At 45.6% G+C, this 21174-nt stretch overlaps 1 protein-coding gene across 2 annotated transcripts in view; it reads left to right on the forward strand.

Moving 5' to 3' along the window:
- LOC115191815 (polypeptide N-acetylgalactosaminyltransferase-like 6) overlaps positions 1-21174 on the forward strand; it is a 245147-nt gene that overhangs the window by 42249 nt on the left and 181724 nt on the right. For both annotated transcript variants that reach the window (XM_029749748.1, XM_029749749.1), the window contains exon 3: positions 21041-21149. In XM_029749748.1, the coding sequence (XP_029605608.1) occupies positions 21041-21149 (109 nt within the window). The remainder of the gene's footprint in view (positions 1-21040; positions 21150-21174) is intronic.

Raw genomic sequence — 21174 nt, forward strand, 5'->3', positions numbered from 1 at the left:
TCTTCTAGATCGGCAGGGGTGTAGAGTGATGCTGGAGCAGCTAATTTTCTAGATCCGCGGGGTTTTAGAGTGCTATAGGCTACGGCACTTCATTAAAAATATAGTTTGATGTGCGGACTTTCTTTTATACAATGCACGTTTTCATTGCTTGTTAGTAAATAAGTAAATCACTTCTTTTAAAAAAGGTTGAATGTGCCTGACTATTCATTAATTATTCAACAGCCGTTGACAAGGTTGTTCTGGGTCTGAGGCCTGTAGCCTAAGGTGCTAATTTTGTGTCAAACGGAGAATTGGCCAATCCTCTCCATGGTATAATTTGATACAGAATCATTTCTTAATTTATACACTAATCAACGCTGATCAGACCCGGTCTTGGCTGATATGCTTCCCTAGGCTGGGGCGGCAGGTAGTCTAGTGGTTAGAGCATTGGACTAGTAACCGAACGGTTGCAAGATTGAATCCCTGAGCTGACAAGGTAAAAATCTATTGTTCTGCCCCTGAACAAGGCAGTTAACCCACTGTTCCTAGGCCATCATTGAAAATAAGAATTTGTTCTTAACTGATTTGCCTAGTTAAATAAAGGTAAAATAAATAGGCAAGATTTTTTTTTAAATGACACCCTCCTATCCCCGTATAGAAGAATAGTAGCCTAAGCTATACGGTGTTGGCCCACAATGGACTTTAATGAATGCCCATGTGGTAGTCTACTGTTTGGAAAACAGGCAATTAATTTCTGTTAATGCATGTATTAATTACAGAAATGTACCATTCTCATTCTTGGAATGGAAACGTTGTTTGCAGAGTTCATAATCTGCTATACTTGTGAGAAGTAAGTTTTGGTTTATTTCATACCGTCTTTTACGCGCTCCATGTGAGAATTAAGCACGTGTCTGGGTTCTCTGTCCTGTTAATGTAGACAGAGTGTCTGGGTTCTCTGTCCTGTTAATGTAGACAGAGTGTCTGGGTTCTCTGTCCTGTTAATGTAGACAAAGCGTCTGGGTTCTCTGTCCTGTTAATGTAGACAGAGCGTCTGGGTTCTCTGTCCTGTTAATGTAGACAGAGTGTCTGGGTTCTGTGTCCTCTTAATGTAGACAGAGTGTCTGGGTTCTCTGTCCTGTTAATGTAGACAAAGCGTCTGGGTTCTCTGTCCTGTTAATGTAGACAAAGCGTCTGGGTTCTCTGTCCTGTTAAAGTAGACAGAGCGCGTGCGCATGAGCACGCATATAAGTACCTGGGCTGCTTCTCGCATTTTTTTCTTCACCTCACACAGTAAGTCAACAAAGTCCTTTTAAAAAATGTTTTATTACATCCATTCAAATTATCAAATCAAATCAAATTGTATTGGTCACATACACATTTTTATCAGATGTTATTGCGGGTGTAGCGAAATGCTTGTGTTCCTAGCTTCAACAGTGCAGTAGTATCTAACAATTCACAACAATACACACATCTAAAAAGTAAAAGAATGGAGTTAAGAAATATATAAATATTAGGACGAGCAATGTCAGAGTGGCATTGACAAAAATACAGTTGAATAGAATACAGTATATAGATGAGATGAGTAAAGCAGCATGTAAACATTATTAAAGTCACTAGTGTTCCATTATTCAAGTGGCCAGTGATTCTATGTATATAGGGCAGCAGCCTCTAAGGTGCAGGGTTGAGTAACTGGGTGGAAGCCAGCTAGTGATGGATATTTAACAGTCTGATGGCCTTGAGATAGAAGCTGGTTTTCAGTCTCTCTGTCCCAGCTTTGATGCACCTGTACTGACCTCACCTTCTGGACGATAGCGGGGTGAACAGGCCGTGGCTCGGGTGGTTGATGTCCGTGATGATCTTTTTGGCCTTCCTGTGACATTGGGTGTTGTAGGTGTCCTTGAGGGCAGGCAGTGTGCCTCCGGTGATGCGTTGGGCAGACCGCACCACCCTCTGGAGATCCCTGCGGTTACGGGCGGTGCAGTTGCCATACCAGGCGGTGATACAGCCCGACAGGATGCTCTCAATTGTGCATCTGTAAAAGTTCCTGAGGGTCTTAGGGACCAAGGTGATTTTTTTCAGCCTTCTGAGGTTGAAGAGGCGCAGTTGCACACTGTCTGTGTTGGGTGGACCATTTCAGATTGTCAGTGTTGTGTACTGTACGCCGAGGAACTTGAAGCTTTCCACCTTCTCCACTGCGGTCCCGTTAATGTGGATAGGGGCATGCTCCCTCTGCTGTTTCCTGTAAACCACGATCAGCTCCTTCATTTTGTTGACGTTGAGGGAGAGGTTATTTTCCTGGCACGCACCACTCCACCAGGGCCCTCACCTCCTCCCTGTAGGCTGTCTCGTCATTGTTGGTAATCAGGCCTACTACTGTTGTCATCTGCAAACTTGATGATTGAGTTGGAGGCATGCGCAGCCACGCAGTCATGGGTGAACAGGAAGTACAGGAGGGGGCTGTGCACGCACCTTTGTGGGGCCCCTGTGTTGAGGATCAGCAAAGTGGAGGTGTTGTTTCCTACCTTCACCACCTGGGGGCGGCCCATCAGGAAGTCCAGGACCCAATTGCACAGGGCAGGGTTCAAACCCAGGGCCCCGAGCTTAATGATGAGCTTGGAAGGTACTATGGGGTTGAAGGCTGAGCTGTAGTCTATGAACAGAATTCTGACGTAGGTATTCCTCTTGTGTGCAGTGGGATGACGATTGCATCTTCTGTGGATCTATTGGGGCGGTAAGCAAATTGAAGTGGGTCTAGGGTGTCAAGTGAGATAGAAGTGATATGATCATTAACTAGCCTCTCAAAGCACTTCATGATGACAGAAGTGACTGCTACGGGGCTGTAATAATTTAGTTCAGTTACCTTTGCTTTCTTGGGTACAGGAACAATGGTGGATATATTTAAGCAAGTGGGGACAGCGGACTGGGATAGGGAGAGATTGAATATGTCCGTAAACACTGAGGACGCGGCTAGGGATGCTGTCTGGTCTGGCAGCATTGCAAGGGTTAACAAGCTTGAATGTCTTACTCACATCAGTCAGTGGCACTGTGTTATCCTCAAAGCGGGTGATGAAGGTGTTTAGCTGGTCTGGAAGCAAGACATCGGTGTCCGTGACTTGGCTGGTTTTCCCTTTGTAATCCGTGATTGTCTGTAGACCCTGCCACATATGTTTCGTGTCTGAGCCATTGAATTGCAACTCCACTTTGTCTCTGCACTGACATTTTGCCTGTTTGATTGCCTTACGGATAGAATAACTACACTGTTTGTATTCAAACATATTCCCAGTCACCTTGCCATGGTTAAATGCGGTGGTTTGCACTTTCAGTTTTGCACTAATGCTACCATCTATCCACAGTTTCTGGTTTGGGTAGGTTTTAATAGTCACCGTGGGAACAACATCCCCTATACTGTACACTTCCTGATTAACTCAGTCACCGTGTCCATGACATCGTTAATGTTATTCTCAGAGGCTACCGAGAACATATCCCAGTCCGCGTGATCAAAACAATCTTGAAGCATGGATTCCGATGGTCAGACCAGCGTTGAATAGACCTTAGCACTGGTACTTCCTGTTTGAGTTTCTGCCTAGAGGAAGGGAGGAGAAAAATTGCGTTGTGATCTGATTTGCCGAAGGGAGGGTGGGGGAGGGCCTTGTAGCCATCCTGGAAGGGCGAGTAGCAGTGATCAAGTGTTTTAGTAGCACGAGTACTACAGCCAATGTGTTGATAGAACTTCAGTAGTGTTTTCCTCAAATTTGCTTTGTTAAAATCCCCAGCTATGATAAATGCAGCCTCAGGATATGTGGTTTCCAGTGGAGTTCCATGAGGGCTGTCGTGGTATCGGCTTGAGGGGGAATATACACGGCTGTGACTATAACCGAAGAGAATTATCTTGGGAGATAATACGGTCAACATTTGATTGTGAGGTTTTCTAGGTCGGATGAACAAAAGGACTGCTCTCACAGTCACACCATGAGTAGTTAATCATGAAACATACACCACTGCCTTTATTCATCCCGGAGAGTTCTTTATTTCTGTCTGCACGATGTGCTGAGAACCCAGCTGGCTGTATGGACTGGGACAGTATATCCGGAGAGAGCCATGATTCTGTGAAACAGAGTATGTTACAGTCCCTGATGTCTCTCTGGAAGGAGATCCTTGCCCTGAGCTCGTCTACTTTATTGTCCAGAGACTGAACATTGGCGAGTAATATACTCGGAAGCGGTGGTGGTGTCCCCGCCTCCTGAGTCAGACTAGAAGTCCACTCCGAATACCTCATCTCCGCCCGCAGCATCTTGCAGCAGCCTCTGGGATAAGTTAAATAGCCCTGGGGGAACGAACAAAGGATCCAATTCAGGAAAGTAATATCCCTCGTCGTAATGCTGTTGAGTTACCGCTTCTTTGATATCCAAAAGTTATTTCCGGCTGTATGTAATAACACAAAACACGTTGTGGTGCAAATAAATGTAAGAAATAACACACAAAAAAATGAAATACTGCAAAGTTGCTTTGGAGCTAGAAGCAGAGCTGCCATGTCTGTCGGCGCCATATAATAGTTCCTCACAGTATTATAATAGTTTCTCACATTATTCCTCAAAGTAATTTTTCCAGGGTAGGCATGTGTCTTTATGGTGACTCCATTAATGTTGTGTCAATACGAAAATGCGACAGATCCACTCCAACTTGGCATTTCTTCATTTGTTGATTAATATTTGTGAGTAATAACCTGAATAATAAGGAAATTACTTGATAATAACGAAGTGTAATGTCTTGTTTAACCCTGAACGGTTATTTCGTTGACCGTAACCTCAAATTCCAAGACTGTCACAGCTGCTGCCTATATAGACTTCTAGTAGTGGCAGTCATTCAGTGTAACAAACATCAGAGAATAAATTAGCCCATAATGCTAAGTGAAGTCTGTGCCACTGAGAACCCCAGCCAGCCCAGATGTTGGGAGCTGGAGCAGTTTGGTGGGGGATTTTTACTTCTCTCTTTCTCACGCTCTCTCTCGCGCTCTCTCTCTCTCTCTCTCTTTCGCTCTCTATCTCTCTCGTAAATTTGTGCCGGTGAAAACTTCATAACCTCTCTCCCTCCAGAGAGAGTGGAGCGACCTCGACGGCCGCTACCAGGGTCTTCACTGCACTCTGATGAGCAAACATTTGCATAGGGAGAGTGAAATATCTTCCCTTGTTCGTTTCTTTCCTGGCATAGAATGGAAAGAGAGAGAGAGGGAAGGGGCTGTAGGCACGGAGTCACACAGTATCCATAGTGAAAGAGAAAGAGACGAGAGACAGAACTGGATGCCAAATCCACACAGACATTAATTTGCAGCGCCACATGGGACTGGTAGTGATGATGAGAGAGAGAGAGACAGATTACTACTGAGTCACAGTTGGTGACCAGAGAAAGTCAGAATGCCTAACAACCTTCACAAATGGGTTGTTAAATGTCAGTTCTATTGTATCACTGCAGATATCTATTGAAAATCACATCGTCTGCCATCATTATATGAAGAACCTTTCCCATTGTTAGAATACAGAGACCTAAAAGTACTCCCAAATGAATCTGTGTGTTAGCGCATGTAATTTATAAAACAACTCCTGCAATACCTGCGTGTTCCTCTGCTGAGCGAGAGAGCAGCATTCTCAGCATGTGTAATTAAGTAGCACATTGTGCAGTGAGTCTGTGGCCCCAGACCCCGAGCTGCCTAGGCAGAGGCTGTACGTAATTGGTAAATTTACTGGAATCAATGTGCAGGGAGCGCAGCCCGACAGACTGCCAGTCTCAGCATGCTCTAAGAACAGAGGGAAGAGTAAGAGAAAGAGTAGAGAGGAGGAGAAGAGAGAAAACAGAAAGGGAATGGAGGAACCACAGAATAAGGGGGAGAGGAGGAGGAGAAAAAACAGACAAGGTGAAGGAGAAGAAAAATTCTCCTTCACAGAGAAGAAAATGCAACAGAACAGAACAGAACAGATGAACAGAACAGGACAGGACAGAACAGAACAGATGACAAGAACAGGACAGAACAGAACAGATGAATAGGACAGGACAGAACAGGACAGAACAGGAGAGGTGAACAAAACAGGACAGAACAGAACAGAACAGATGAACAGAACACGACAGGATAGGACTGAACAGACAGAACAGAACAGGACAGATGAACAGGACAGTACAGAACAGAACAGGAGAGGTGAACAAAACAGGACAGATGTCACGCCCTGACCATAGAGAGCCTTTTATTCTCTATGTTGGTTAGATCGGGGTGTGACTAGGGTGGGTAATCTAGGTTGTTTATTTCTATGTTGGCCTGGTATGGTTCCCAATCAGAGGCAACTGTTTTTTGTTGTCTCTGATTGGGGATCTTATTTAGGCAGACATTTCCCCACTGTGTTTTGTGGGATCTTGTTTTGAGTTAAGTGCATGTAGCACCTCTGATGTCACGGTTCGTTGATTGTTTACTTGTTTTGTTTGGAAGTTGGCACTAAATAAAGATGTGGAACTTTATTCACGCTTCGCCTTGGTCCGTCTCTCCACACAACCGTGACAGAAGACCCCACCACAACAGGACCAAGCAGCGTGCCCAGGAGTAGAGAGTATCCTGGACTTGGGAAGAGATTTTGGATGGGAAGGGATCCTGGACTTGGGAGGAAATCCTGGCAGGACAGGATCGCCTTCCTTGGTGGCAGACGCAAGGAGAGAAGGGAGGACAGCGACGATGCCGGGGTTCGCAGCGACAAGGAAAGCCCAAAGGACAGCCCCAAAATGTTTTTTGGGGGGGCACACGGGGTGGTCGGCGGAGCCGAGGAGCGAACCAGAGCCAATCTGGGAGAAGAGAGAGAAATTGGAGGAGTGTGAACGGAGAGAGTCAGAGATCGTCAGTGAGATGATGGAGAAATTGGAGGAGAGAGAAATGAGAGAGTTGTTGTGTTGGTGTATGATGCACGACATTCGCACTAAGGAGCGTGTTATCTGTTTGATGCCACCTGAGTCAGCTCTCCGTACTTGTCCTGAGGAGCATGCTAGCAGTCTGGTAAAAACTGTGCCAGCTCCACGCACCAGGTCTCCAGTACGCCTTCACAGCCCAGTACGTCCTGTGCCAGCTCCCCGCACTCGCCGTGCGAAGTGTGTCACAATTTGTGCCGGCTCTACTTACCAGGTCTCCAGTGCGCCTCCACAGCCCAGTACGTCCTGTGCCTGCTCCCCGCACTCACCCTGAAGAGTATGTCACCAGTCCGGTGCAACCTGTGCCGGCCCCACGCATCAGGCCTCCAGTGCGCCTCCCCAGTCCAGTACGTCCTGTGCCTGCTCCTCGCACTCGCCCTGAAGAGCGTGTCACCAGTCCGGTGCAACCTGTGCCGGTCCCATGCCTCAGGCCTCCGGTGCGCCTCCCCAGTCTGGTACATCCTGTGCCTGCTCCCCGCACTCGCCCCGAAGTGCGTGTGACCAGACCGGTGCCACCTGTACCGGCTCCGCGCACTACGCCTCCAGTGCGCATTCACAGTCCGGAGCTTCCGGCGATGGTTCACAGTCCAGAGCTTCTGGCGACGGTTCCCAGTCCAGAGCTTCCGGCGACGGTTCCCAGTTCAGAGCTTCCTGCGACGGTTCCCAATCCAGAGCTTCCGGCAACGGTTCACAGTCCAGAGCCTCCGGCGACGGTTCACAGTCCAGAGCTTCCGGCGACGGTTCACAGTCCGGAACCTCCTGCGACGGTCCACAGTCCGGAACCTCCTGCGACGGTCCACAGTCCGGAACCTCCTGCGACGGTCCACAGTCCGGAGCCTCCTGCGACGGTCCACAGTCCGGATCCTCCTGCGACGGTCCACAGTCCAGAACCTCCTGCGACGGTCCACGGTCCGGAACCTCCAGCGACGGTCCACGGTTCGGAACATCCAGTGAGGGTCAACGGTCTGGAGCTTTCAGGCAAGGTGTCCAGTCCAACTCCTAGGCCGGAGCCTTCCTCAGCGCCGGTGCCCAGTCCAGGCACGGCAACCAGCCCAGCTCCAAGGCCGGAGCCTGCCTCTGCGCCAGTGCCCAGTCCAGGCTCGGCATTCAACCCAGCTCCATGGCCGGAGCCTTCCTCTGCGCCGATGCCCAGTCCAGGCACGGCGTCCAACACAGCTCCATGGCCGGAGCCCTCTTCTGCGCCAGTGCCCAGTCCAGGCACAACGTTCAGCCCGGCGCCATGGCCGGATCCGGGGTCTGGGCGGGGGTTACGACCTGCATCAGAGCCGCCACCAACGCTAGATGCCCACCCGAACCCTCCCCTATTGAGTCAGGTTTTGCGGCCGGAGTCCGCACCTTTGGGAGGGTACTGTCACGCCCTGACCGTAGAGAGCCTTTTATTCTCTATGTTGGTTAGGTCGGGGTGTGACTAGGGTGGGTAATCTAGGTTGTTTATTTCTATGCGGGCCTGGTATAGTTCCCAATCAAAGGCAGCTGTTTTTCGTTGTCTCTGATTGGGGATCATATTTAGGCAGCCATTTCCCCACTGTGTTTTGTGTGATCTTGTTTTGAGTTAAGTGCATGTAGCACCTCTGATGTTACGGTTCGTTGATTGTTTTCTGGTTTTGTTTGGAAGTTGGCACTAAATAAAGATGTGGAACTTTATTCACGCTGCGCCTTGGTCCGTCTCTCCACACAACCGTGACAACAGAACAGGACAGAACAGGACAGAACAAAACAGGACAGGACATATTAACAGAACAGGACAGAATAGAACAGATAAACAGAACAGGACAGAACAGGACAGATGAACAGAACAGAACAGATGAACAGAACAGATGAACAGAACAGATTAACAGAATAAATATAGGACAGGAGAGGAAAAAACAAACAACATTTTGGTTTCAGAGAGAGAGGAAGAGTACACTGTACAGTACAGGATTAGAAGGAACAGATCAGTGGAGAGAAGAAAAAACAGAACAGAATAAGCAGAGGAGACTGTTTAGAGAGAGGGGGAGTATCCCGGAGATGGATAGAGTGATGTGTGTATCTCTACGGAGAGTACACTAAGACAGGGTTAGTCTGGTCTGAGTAGTATGTCTTCCTCTTATTTTGATTCGAGCCATCCCCCACAGGACCTGTCAAGCCTTGATCCACTGCTGAGTTCAGATTTACAGCGGCAAGGTCACTGTACTGTTTATTGATCAGCCTGTCTGTCTGTCTAGCTATCTGTCTGGAGAATATAAGAGATTTTTAAGTATGCTCAACTGTGTGGATTTTACTTACTTTCCACCTTGATTGTGTTTTACAGCGTTGGTTGGTGAGAAAAGTGTATATTTTCAAAGCATTAGGGCTTATTTCTCCATAAGGTTTTAGTTTGAATACACATAGGGCATAGAGGAAAATAACCATTTGCGTTTACCCTGTCATGTCCTGACCATAGAAAGATGTTATTTTCTACGACAGCCGTGACAGAATCTCCCACCACCAAAGGACCAAGCAGCGTACCCAGGAGAAACAGGAATGGACTTGGGAGGAAATTCTGGACGGGAAAGGACCCTGGAGTCAGGCTGGGGAGTATCGCCGTCCGAAAGAAGAGATTGAGGCAGCTAAAGCGGAGCGGCGATATTACGAGGCACTATACCAACCACAAGGCAAGTGGGAGAGGCAACCCCAAAACATTTTTTTTGGGGGGGGGGGGGGCACACGGGGAGATTAGCAGAGTCAGGTTGGAGACCTGAGCCAACTCCCCGTGCTTACCGTGGGGAGCGAGTGACGAAGCAAGCACCGTGTTATGAGGTGATGCGCACTGTGTCACCAGTGCGCATTCACAGGCCGGTGCGATCTGTGCCTGCGCCCCGTATTTGTTGAGCTAGGTTGAGCATCCAGCCAGGGCGGGTTGTGCCAGCTCTAGGCTCGAGATCTCCAGTGCGCCTCCACGGCCCAGTATATCCTGTGCCTGCCCCACGTACCCGGCCTCCAGTGAGTCTATTCAGCCTGGTACGCCCTGTGCCTGCTCCTCGCACTTACCCTTATGTGCGTGTTACCAGTCTGGCGCCACCTGTGCCAGCCCCATGCATCAGGCCTCCAGTGCACCTGCCCAGTCCGGGGTGTCCTGTTCCTGCTCCCCGCACTCGCCCTGAGGTGCGTGTTACTAGTCTGGCGCCACCTGTGCCAGCCCCATGCATCAGGCATCCAGTGCACATTCCCAGTCCGGGGTGTCCTGTTCCTGCTCCCCGCACTCGCCCTGAGGTGCGTGTTACTAGTCTGGCGCCACCTGTGCCAGCCCCACGCATCAGGCCTCCAGTGCATCTGCCCAGTCCGGGGTGTGCTGTTCCTGCTCCCCGCACTCGCCCTGAGGTGCGTGTTACTAGTCTGGCGCCACCTGTGCCAGCCCCACGCATCAGGCCTCCAGTGCGCATTCCCAGTCCAGAGCTTCCGGCGACAGTTGCCAGTCCAGAGCTTCCGGCGACAGTTCCCAGTCCAGAGCTTCCGGTGACGTTTTACAGTCCGGAACCTCCTGAGACGGCCTACAGTCCGGAACCTCCTGAGACGCCTACTGTCCGGAACCTCCTGAGACGGCCTACTGTCCGGAACCTCCTGAGACGGCCTACAGTCCGGACGGTCCTGAGACGGTCCACAGTCCGGACCCTCCAGTGACGTTCCCCAGTCTAGACCTTCCAGCGACGTTCCCCAGTTCGGCCTGCAGCCCAGAGTCTTCGGCAACGGCCTGCAACCCAGAGTCTTCGGCGACGGCCTGCAGCCCAGAGTCTCCGGCGACGGCCTGCAGCCCAGAATCTCCGGCGGCGGTCTGCAGTCCAGAGTCTCCGGCGCGATGGTCTGCAGTCCGGAAGCTCCGACGGCGGTCTGCAGTCCGGAACCTCCGGCAGTGGTCTGCAGTCCAGAACCTCCGGCGGCGGTCTGCAGTCCAGAACCTCCGGCGGCAGGTTGCAGTACGGAGCCTCCGGCGATGATCTACAGTCCGGTTCCTCCTCCGACGATCCACAGTCCGGTGGCACAGAAGCAGGGTGATCAGCGGGCGGAGTGGGGGTTACGCCCAGAACCGGAGCCGCCTCCTCTGTTGGAGGATCCGCAGGAGGAGAAGTAACCCACCCGACCCTCCCTTTTTTTGAGTGGGGGGGTTGTTGTTATTTTGTTTAGGTGCGGTCGGAGTCCGCACCTTTGGGGGGGGGGGTACTGTCACGTCCTGACCATAGAAAGATGTTATTTTCTATGGTAGAGTAGGTCAGGGCGTGACAGGTTTTTTTTCTATATTTTCTATTTCTATGTTGTCAGGTTCTAGTTTTGTGTTTCTATGTTGGGGTTTTGTTTGGGATGATCTCCAATTAGAGGCAGCTGGTCCTCGTCTCTAATTGGAGATCATACTTAAGTAGGGTTTTTTCCACCTGGGTTTGTGGGAGATTGTTTTTGAGTAGTGTATGTTTCAACTCTGTGTCATGGTTTGTTGTTTTGTTTATGTTTATGTATCGCATAGTGTCACAGTGTAAATAAAATGTGGAACGACACACACGCTGTATTTTGGTCTGCTTCTCCTTACGACAGCCGTGACATACCCACAAAGTTCTCTTACCTAAGACGGTTGCAAAAATAACTTCCTGTATCGTGCGTGTCAGAAAAGATCTGGAATGTTGGGGAAAAGTATTTAAGAATCAGCCTTTAAAGCATGAACTTAATCAATAGCCTCCTACCTAACTTTACCTTGAAGTAGTGTTTCTTTCAGATGTATTTTGAAGTGGCTCACCGCCAGTGCTGCAAGGACATTGAAGGACAAAATCCAGACCAAAAGGAACAGTCTCACAGTTCACAATGAGTCCAGGACAACCCTGAACAAGAACAACCCTGACCAAGAATTCAACCTCTTTGCAGAAAACAACACTCTTCAGATTTTCAGAGGCTAGGTCGATTAGCTAGCTCAATGCATACTGATTTTCTATTCTGGATAGAACTGGAGAGAAGAAAACGTTGTACTCTGGAGTTATTCTTGACCTGATACTAGCCTAGAAAAACATAGTATAGATACCCATTATACTGTCTACATTAGAATATTTATAGCAGGTGAAAGCACAATAGGTGAAAGGGCATGAACAGATGCACAGTGCTTAGGGTGGTGGCCTGCTTTGTTCAAAACATTCCTTTGCTGTGTGTATGTATGTGTGTGTCTGTTTGCATACACACGCACATTTGTGTGTGTGTGTCTGTGTCGTAGCCTTCAAAGCCTGGGAGTCTGAGAAGGAGAAGTCATGAAATATTGGTAGCCAGCTCCAACACCTCTTGACCTGCCCTTTATGAGGTGTGGATCAGAAGATGAGTTCCCTGTCTGTCTTCGTGTGTGTGTGAAACCCTGGGGTCATTTAGACTTTTAACAGGCGTGGACCTAGTGTCTTCAGGTGGCAATGAAATTGGAATTATAGGACAATATAAATGAAAATTGCACTCCTTTAAAGATTGGGATTACCTCTTGGCTTGGCAATTATTTTGCGCTGTGTCCCGTGTCAGCTTGAGAGAGATGTAAATTACTCAAAGTGCAGGGTTTCACAGGATCACAGTTGTGACTGTAATGATATCAGCCTCTTAGGCTCTACCTGAGTAGTTAGAATATATTCTTTGTACTGAAAACAAGCTGGCGTGGATGTGTGAAAACAGACACAGTTATCCCTCACATAAACTGTAGCATCCTTTACTCTCATGTGGGTGAAGTGGCTTCATAAAGTATCCTCAGTTTATTGAACAGTTGTCATGGCAACATTACCTAAAAAAAGGAAAGAAAAGTCTGAAATGTATTCTATGCTAATTGGTAGCATCAGTTGACTTTTAGAAGTCAACACTGTCCTTGTTTTTTCATCACAAGGTTTATCAGATGTGTTCTCTAAATCTCACGTCTGTCCCTAATAGAGAATGGAACTCTAAGCAGTAAACACACATTTTTCTTTTCAACCTCATGCTTCATTTTACATTGGAGCTTATTTTCAATTATCCAACAGTTTCCCTATCCTTCTTCCCTCTGATTAGTAAAGTGAGGAGACTTTTTAGATTTTAGATCATGTGAAACTGTAAAGTAACTGGATTATGTCCAGCGGAGGTTGATTAGCTCTAAAATACCACCTCATTCAAAATTTGAATTTCTCCGATATGATCATGATCGCTCTCCTCATATATCTACATGGCTTTTTAAAGTTATTCTAAAGCACATATTCATTGTGGTGTGTCTCTTTAAATTACTATTGTTCCTCTATCTCCAAATCCCTTATTTTGATGTGTGCCTCATGGGCTGCATTTACACAGGCAGCCCAATTCTGATCTTTACACATCTAATCTTTCTCAGAGCTGATTTGATTGGTCAAAAGGCCAATTAGTGGAAAAAGATCACAAATTGGCTGCCTGTGTAAACACAGCCATATCGCCTTCAGCCAACAGTAAACCACTCCATTACGACTCTCATGAGGAACGTCTGTTGATTTACCATTCAGGAGTGTGTTTGTTCTCAGAGCTAACATATGAATGTGCTATCAGGATCTCTGAGATGAGATAATAGCATTACAGAATGCCTCTATTGTTTTGTTCAGTTGAGGGGAAACGTTTTGAAATGTTGTGAAACAGGGAAGTACTATCTGAAGAGATTTTACTACTGCGTGCCCCTACTGAACATAACCAAGGTCAAGTTGTAGCCCTGTAGCTCAAATTGTTCATCATAGCCATGCAGCTACCCATAGGGCATTAACCCGCTGCTACTAGGGGAGAGAAGAGAAACACCACAATTACTCCACAGGGAATCGAACAAAAAAGACCCATTGACAAATGGGAAGTGTTAAAGTGAATCATTATGACTCTGGTGTCTTGTCTGTTTCCAAAAGCTGCTGAAAAGTAGTCTCTTCTGAGGCAAAGTACTATAGGGGTCCATTTGTGAGGGGTCCATTTAGTGAGGGGTCTATTTGAACCACAATAACCACATTTCCACCTACATGCCATGATACTTCAGCATCTCTTGAAAAAAATATGATGCAGGGCCTCAGAAGAGCCTACTTTTCAGCAGCTTTTGGAAACAGACAGGAATCATAATGGTCCACTTTAACCCATTTGTCAATGGGTCTTTTTTGGTAGATACCCCGTGGAGTAATTGCAGTGTTCCTTTTCTCTCCCATTTCTATGATCAGAAAAGACACTGCAAATGCACAGATTTATTTCAGGGCTTGGCAGTTAGCCACTTTGGCGTAACGACGACTCCTAAATCCTCAAAAGACATCAAACCAGGAAGGGAGACATTTTGCCTGCCCTGCGATGACTAATATGATTATACACACCTATGAGGAGTGTGTGTGTGTGAGAGAGTGAGTGAGAGAGAAGGAGAGATTACGAAGCCCTATCTGCGCCACGGTGTTTTTAAAAGTAGCATTTCATAAAAGCTTATTCTTCCCCCTCCGGTTATGACTTCAAATAAAATCTAAGTGTATTGGTCACGTACACAGTTTTGCAGATGTTATCGCCAATGCAGCAAAATGCGTATGATTTTAGCTCCAACAATGCAGCAATATCTAGCAATACAATAACAATGCTCACATAATGCAAAAGTAAAATAAAATAACAAGAAATTAAGTCATATCAGATTGAGTAATGTCAGTCAGGAATGCAAATAAATATTTCTTTATTTTTACTATTTTCCACATTGTAGAATAATAGTGAATACATCAAAACTATGAAATAACACACATGGAATCATGTAGTAACCAAAAAAAGTGTTAAATAAATAAATTTAGATTTTAGATTCGTCAAAGTAGCCACCCTTTGCCTTGATGACAGCTTTGCACTCTTGGCATTCTCTCAAACAGCTTCACCTGGAATGCTTTTCCAACAGTCTTGAAGGAGTTCCCACATATGCTGAGCACTTGTTGGCTGCTTTTCCTTCACTCTGCGGTCCAACTCATCCCAAACTATCTCAATTTGGTTGAGGTCGGGTGATTGTAAAGCCCAGGTCATCTGATGCAGCATTCCATCACTGTCCTTCTTGGTCAAATAGAGGTGTGTTGGGTCATTGTCCTGTTGAAAAACAAATGTTAAACCCACTAAGCGCAAACCAGATGAGATGGCATATTACTGCAGAATTCTGTGGTAGCCATGCTGGTTAAGTGTGCCTTGAATTCTAAATAAATCACTGACAGTGTCACCAGCAACGCACCCCCACACCATCACACCACCTCCATGCTTCACGGTGGGTTGGGAACTAGATGTCGACCGATTATGATTTTTCAGCGCCGATACCGATTATTGGAGGGCCGAAAAAGCCGATGCCGATTAATCTGCCGATTTTTTCCCCCCATATTTATTTATTTGTAATAATGACAATTACAACAATACTGAATGAACACTTATTTTAACTTAATATAATACATCAATAAAATCAATTTAGCCTCAAATAAATAATGAAACATGTTCAATTTGGTTTAAATAATGCAAAACAAAGTGTTGGAGAAGAAGGTAAAAGTGCAATATGTGCCATGTAAGAAAGCTACCGTTTAAGTGCCTTGCTCAGAACATGGGAACATATGAAAGCTGGTGGTTCCTTTTAACATGAGTCTTCAATATTCCCAGGTAAGAAGTTTTAGGTTGTAGTTATTATAGGAATTATAGGACTATTTCTCTATACGATTTGTATTTCATATACCTTTGACTATTGGATGTTCTTATAGGCACTTTAGTATTGCCAGTGTAACAGTATAGTTTCCGTCCCTCTCCTCGCTCCTACCTGGGCTCGAACCAGGAACACATCGACAACAGCCACCCTCGAAGCAGCGTTACCCATGCAGAGCAAGGGGAACAACCACTCCCAAATCTCAGAGCGAGTGACGTTTGAAACGCTATTAGCGCGCACCCGCTAACTAGCTAGCCATTTCACATCGGTTACACCAGCCTAATCATGGGAGTTGATAGGCTTGAAGGGGTGGGTATAATTTGTGGAACGTTCCAACAGGAATCTGTTCCAAAAAACGTAAAGTAAAAGGTTGCCAACCAACAACGCATACAAAGTAGCAACGCATACAAACCTAGCTAACTAGCTGCCGAATAGGCATCAACTCACCACGTAGCTTATTCTTAATGTTTGTCCATAGGCAACCAGAGTGAGGACAGACATTTTTCTGAATAAACGTGATGAGTGAAAAACGCAATGAAATAGACCACTCCCTACCCAGTATCTTATTCTGCCGCTATACAACTTTGTATGCGTTGTTTTTTGGCAACCTTGTTATTTACGAAGTTTTTGGAATAGATTCCTATTGGAACGTTCCACAAATTATACCCACCCGGCTTGAAGTCATAAACAGCTTGAAGCACAGCGAAGAGCTGCTGGCAAAACGCACGAAAGTGCTGTTTGAATGAATGCTTACGAGCGTGCTGGTGCCTAACCATCGCTCAGTCAGACTGCTCTATCAAATTTCAAATCATAGACTTAATTATAACATAATAAACACACAGAAATACAAGCCTTAGGTCATTAATATGGTCGAATCCGGAAACTATCTGTCAGGGATTTCGTCGTCGTCAGACGATATGGCGAAATCATCGTCGGAAAAGGAGGACCAATATGCAGCAGAATTATGAATGTTCATCTTGAAGTTTTATTAACTCAAAAGTGAACACAAAATAATAAACAACGTACTCACGATATACAGACAGTCTTATCAGGCTCACATACGCTAGACAAGAAACAATCTCCCACAAATGACAAACACACCCTAATATATGGGACTCTCAATCAAAGGCAAAGAGAAAACACCTGCCTTCAATTGAGAGTCCCAACCCCAATTAATCAACCATAGAAACACACTCACTAGACTCCACATAGAAATACATAAACATAGACCATAAACCAAAAACCCGGAAATACTAAATCAAACGCCCTTTTACCAAAACACCACCCCGAACCACATAAAACAAATACCCTCTGCCACGTCCTGACCAAACTACAATGACAATTAACCCTTATACTGGCCAGGATGTGACACTATCATCTCGAAAACAAAAGTTTTTTCTTTCAGTGAAATACGGAATTGTTCCGTATTTTATCTAACGGGTGGCATCCCTAAGTCTAAATATTCCTGTTACATTGCACAACCTTCAATGTTATGTCATTGGGTGCATGTAACATTCTGGCACATTCTGGCAAATTATAGTTCGCAACGAGTCAGGCGGCCCAAACTGTTGCATATACCCTGACTCTGCGTGCAATGAACGCAAGATAAGTGACATAATTTCATGTTAGCAGGCAATATTAACTAAATATGCAGGTTTAAAAATATATACTTGTGTATTGGTTTTAAAGAAAGGCATTGATGTTTATGGTTAGGTACATTGGTGCAACGACAGTGCTTTTTTCGCAAATGCGCTTGTTAAATCAACACCCGTTTGTCGAAGTAGGCTGTGATTCAATGAGAAATTAACAGGCACCGCATCGATTCTATGCAACGCAGGATACGTTAGATAAACAAGTAATATCATCAACAATGTATAGTTAACTAGTGATTATGTTAAGATTGATCTTTTTTTATAAGATAAGTTCAACGCTAGCTAGCAACTTAACTTGGCTTCTTCCTGCCCTCACATAACAGGTAGTCAGCCTGCCATGCAGGCTCCTCGTGGAGTGCAATGTAAAGCAGGTGGTTAGAGCGTTGGACTCGTAACCGGAAGGTTGCAAAAACAAATCCCCGAATCCCCCCTGAACAAGGCAGTTAACCCCCGTTCCTAGGCCATCATTGAAAATAAGAATGTGTTCTTAATCTGACTTGCCTAGCTAAATAAAGGTGTAAAAAAAAGAATTGGCAAATCGGTGGCCAAAAATACCAATTACCGATTGTTATGAAAACTTGAAATCGGCCCTAATTAATCGGACATTCCGATTAATCGGTCGACCTCTAGTGGGAACCACACATGCAGAGATCGTCCATTAACCTACTCTGCGTCTCACAAACACACGGTGGTTGGAACCAAAAATCTCAAATTTGGACTCATCAGACCAAAGGACAAATTTCCACCGGTCTAATGTCTATTGCTCATGTTTCTTGGCCCAAGCAAGTCTCCTCTTCTTATTGGTGTCCTTCAGTAGTGGTTTCTTTGCAGCAATTCGACCATGAAGGCCTGATTCACATAGTCTCCTCTGAACAGTTGATGTTGAGATAGATGTGTCTGTTACTTGAACTCTGTGAAACATTTATTTGGGCTGCAATTTCTGAGGCTGGTGACTCTAATGAACTTATCCTCTGCAGCAGAGGTAACTCTGGGTCTTCCTTTCCTGTGGCGGTCCTCATGAGAGCCAGTTACATCATACCGCTTGATGGTTTTTGCGACTACACAAAGTTCTTCAAATGTTCCGTATTGACTGACCTTCATGTCTTAAAGTAATGATGGACTGTTGTTTCTCTTTGCTTATTTGAGCTGTTCTTGCCATAATATGGACTTGGTATTTTTCCAAATCTTCTGTGTACCAACCCTTGTCACAGCACAACTGATTAGCTCAAACGCATTAAGAAGGAAAGAAATTCAACAAATTAACTTTTAAAAAGGCACACCTGTTAATTGAAATGCATTCCAGGTGACGACCTCATGAAGCTGGTTGAGAGAATGCCAATAGTGTGTAAAGCTGTCATCAAGGCAAAGGGTGACTACTTTGAAGAATCTCAAATATAAAATACATTTTGATTTGTTAAACTCTTTTTTGGTTACTACATGATTCCATATGTGTTATTTCATAGTTTTGATGTATTCACTGTTATTCTACAATGTAGAAAATAGTAAAAAGAAAGAAAAGCACTTGAATGAATAGGAGTGTCCAAACGTTTGACTGGTACTGTATGTATGTGAATGCTGTGTATAGACAGTAAGGACAGTATATGAATAGAACAGGTGTGTACAGTCGTGGCCAAAGGTTTTGAGAATGACACAAATATTAATTTCCACAAAGTTTGCTCCTTCAGTGTCTAGATATTTTTTCAGATGTTACTATGGAATACTGAAGTATAATTACAAGCATTTCATAAGTGTCAATGGCTTTTATTGACAATTACATGAAGTTGATGCAAAAAGTCAATATTTGCAGTGTTGACCCTTCTTTTTCAAGACCTCTGCAATCTGCCCTGGCATGCTGTCAATTAACTTCTGGGCCACATCCTGACTGATGGCAGACCATTCTTGCATAATCAATGCTTGGAGTTTGTCAGAATTTGTGGGTTTTTGTTTGTCCACCCGCCTCTTGAGAATTGACCGCAAGTTCTCAATGGGATTAAGGTCTGGGGAGTTTCCTGGCCATGGACCCAAAATATCGATGTTTTGTTCCCCGAGCCACTTAGTTATCACTTTTGCCTTGTGGCAAGGTGCTTTATCATGCTGGAAAAGGCATTGTTCGTCACCAAACTGTTCCTGGATGGTTGGGAGAAGTTGCTCTCGGAGGATGTGTTGGTACCATTCTTTATTCATGGCTGTGTTCTTAGGCAAAATTGTGAGTGAGCCCACTCCCTTGGCTGAGAAGCAACCCCACACATGAATAGTCTCAGGATGCTTTACTGTTGGCATGACACAGGACTGATGGTAGCGCTCACCTTGTCTTCTCCAGACCAGCTTTTTTCCGGATGCCCCAAACAATCGGAAAGGGGATTCATCAGAGAAAATGACTTTACCCCAGTCCTCAGTAGTCCAATCCCTGTACCTTTTGCAGAATATCAGTCTGTCCCTGATGTTTTTCCTGGAGAGAAGTGGCTTCTTTGCTGCCCTTCTTGAAACCAGGCCATCCTCCAAAAGTCTTTGCCTCATTGTGCGTGCAGACGCACTCACACCTGCCTGCTGCCATTCCTGAGCAAGCTCTGTACTGGTGGTGCCCCGATCCCGCAGCTGAATCAACTTTAGGAGACGGTCCTGGCGCTTGTTGGACTTTCTTGGGTGCCCTGAAGCCTTCTTCACAACAATTGAACCGCTCTCCTTGAAGTTCTTGATGATCCGATAAATGGTTGATTTAGGTGCAAACTTACTGGCAGCAATATCCTTGCCTGTGAAGCCCTTTTTGTGCAAAGCAATGATGACGGCATGTGTTTCATTGTAGGTAACCATGGTTGACAAAGGAAGAACAATGATTCCAAGCACCACCCTCCTTTTGAAGCTTCCAGTCTGTTATTCGAACTCAATGTACATGACAGAGTGATCTCCAGCCTTGTCCTCGTCAACACTGACACCTGTGTTAACGAGAGAATCACTGGCATGATATCAGCTGGTCCTTTTGTGGCAGGGCTGAAATGCAGTGGAAATGTTTTTTGGGGGATTCAGTTCATTTGCATGGCAAAGAGGGACTTTGCAATTAATTGCAATTCATCTGACCACTCTTCATAACATTCTGGAGTATATGCAAATTGCCATCATACGAGCTGAGGCAGCAGACTGTGAAAATTAATATTTGTGTCATTCTCAAAACCTTTGGCCACGACTGTACAGCAGTAGTTATATAGGATGAGCCTTGACTAGGATACAGTATATTCATATGAAGTTTGTAAAACAGTATGTACACATTATTAAAGTAACCAGTGTTCAATGACATTAGATGAATGTACAGCATAAAACATTTACTGTATTTGTGTTTGCAGCAAGCTCCTTGCTAAAGTTCAGGTTAAAGGCAATTATTTCTCTGAACCTCCAAGGCAACCTTCAAAATTCACAGAAAGCAAACAGAAAGCAGAACAAAGCTTAAGGTATCTGAATTATATCCAAGTTCTAGCTTTTGTTGCACTGGGAAGCACTTTAGAGAGCAATTTGAAGTCACTTCAGGCTCGTTCATGCATACGTTTTTTTTGACAGTTGAATTCAAATGTCATTCATATAGAAGAAAAAAAGAAAAATAATAGAAGCAAAACATGTTCGACTGTTGATGGAGTGAAGGGAGAATGAATAGAAATGATGGTCAGTTAAATTATCAGGGCTGAACGCTCTATCAAAATGTAAGTGTTTTACTTTGCTCTTCATATTACTGTTCGGCTGAGGCTCACACTGAATTGGAGCGTTTAATCTCTCGGAGTGGGTGATAATGGAATGATGGAATTGTCCCCCACCCTCTTCCTCCTCTCCTCTTTCTCAGGGCTTCTCGTTGGGGCTGAGCGAAGGACACATTTACACCTGGACGGACGGCTTGAGGAGGAGAGACTGGCATGATAACGAGAGCATCAGGAGAGATGAACTGCGTGTCGGTACGTCTCACAGAGAACTCACAGA

Source organism: Salmo trutta, chromosome 4, assembly GCF_901001165.1.
Source record: "Salmo trutta chromosome 4, fSalTru1.1, whole genome shotgun sequence".
Lineage (NCBI taxonomy): Eukaryota > Metazoa > Chordata > Actinopteri > Salmoniformes > Salmonidae > Salmo > Salmo trutta.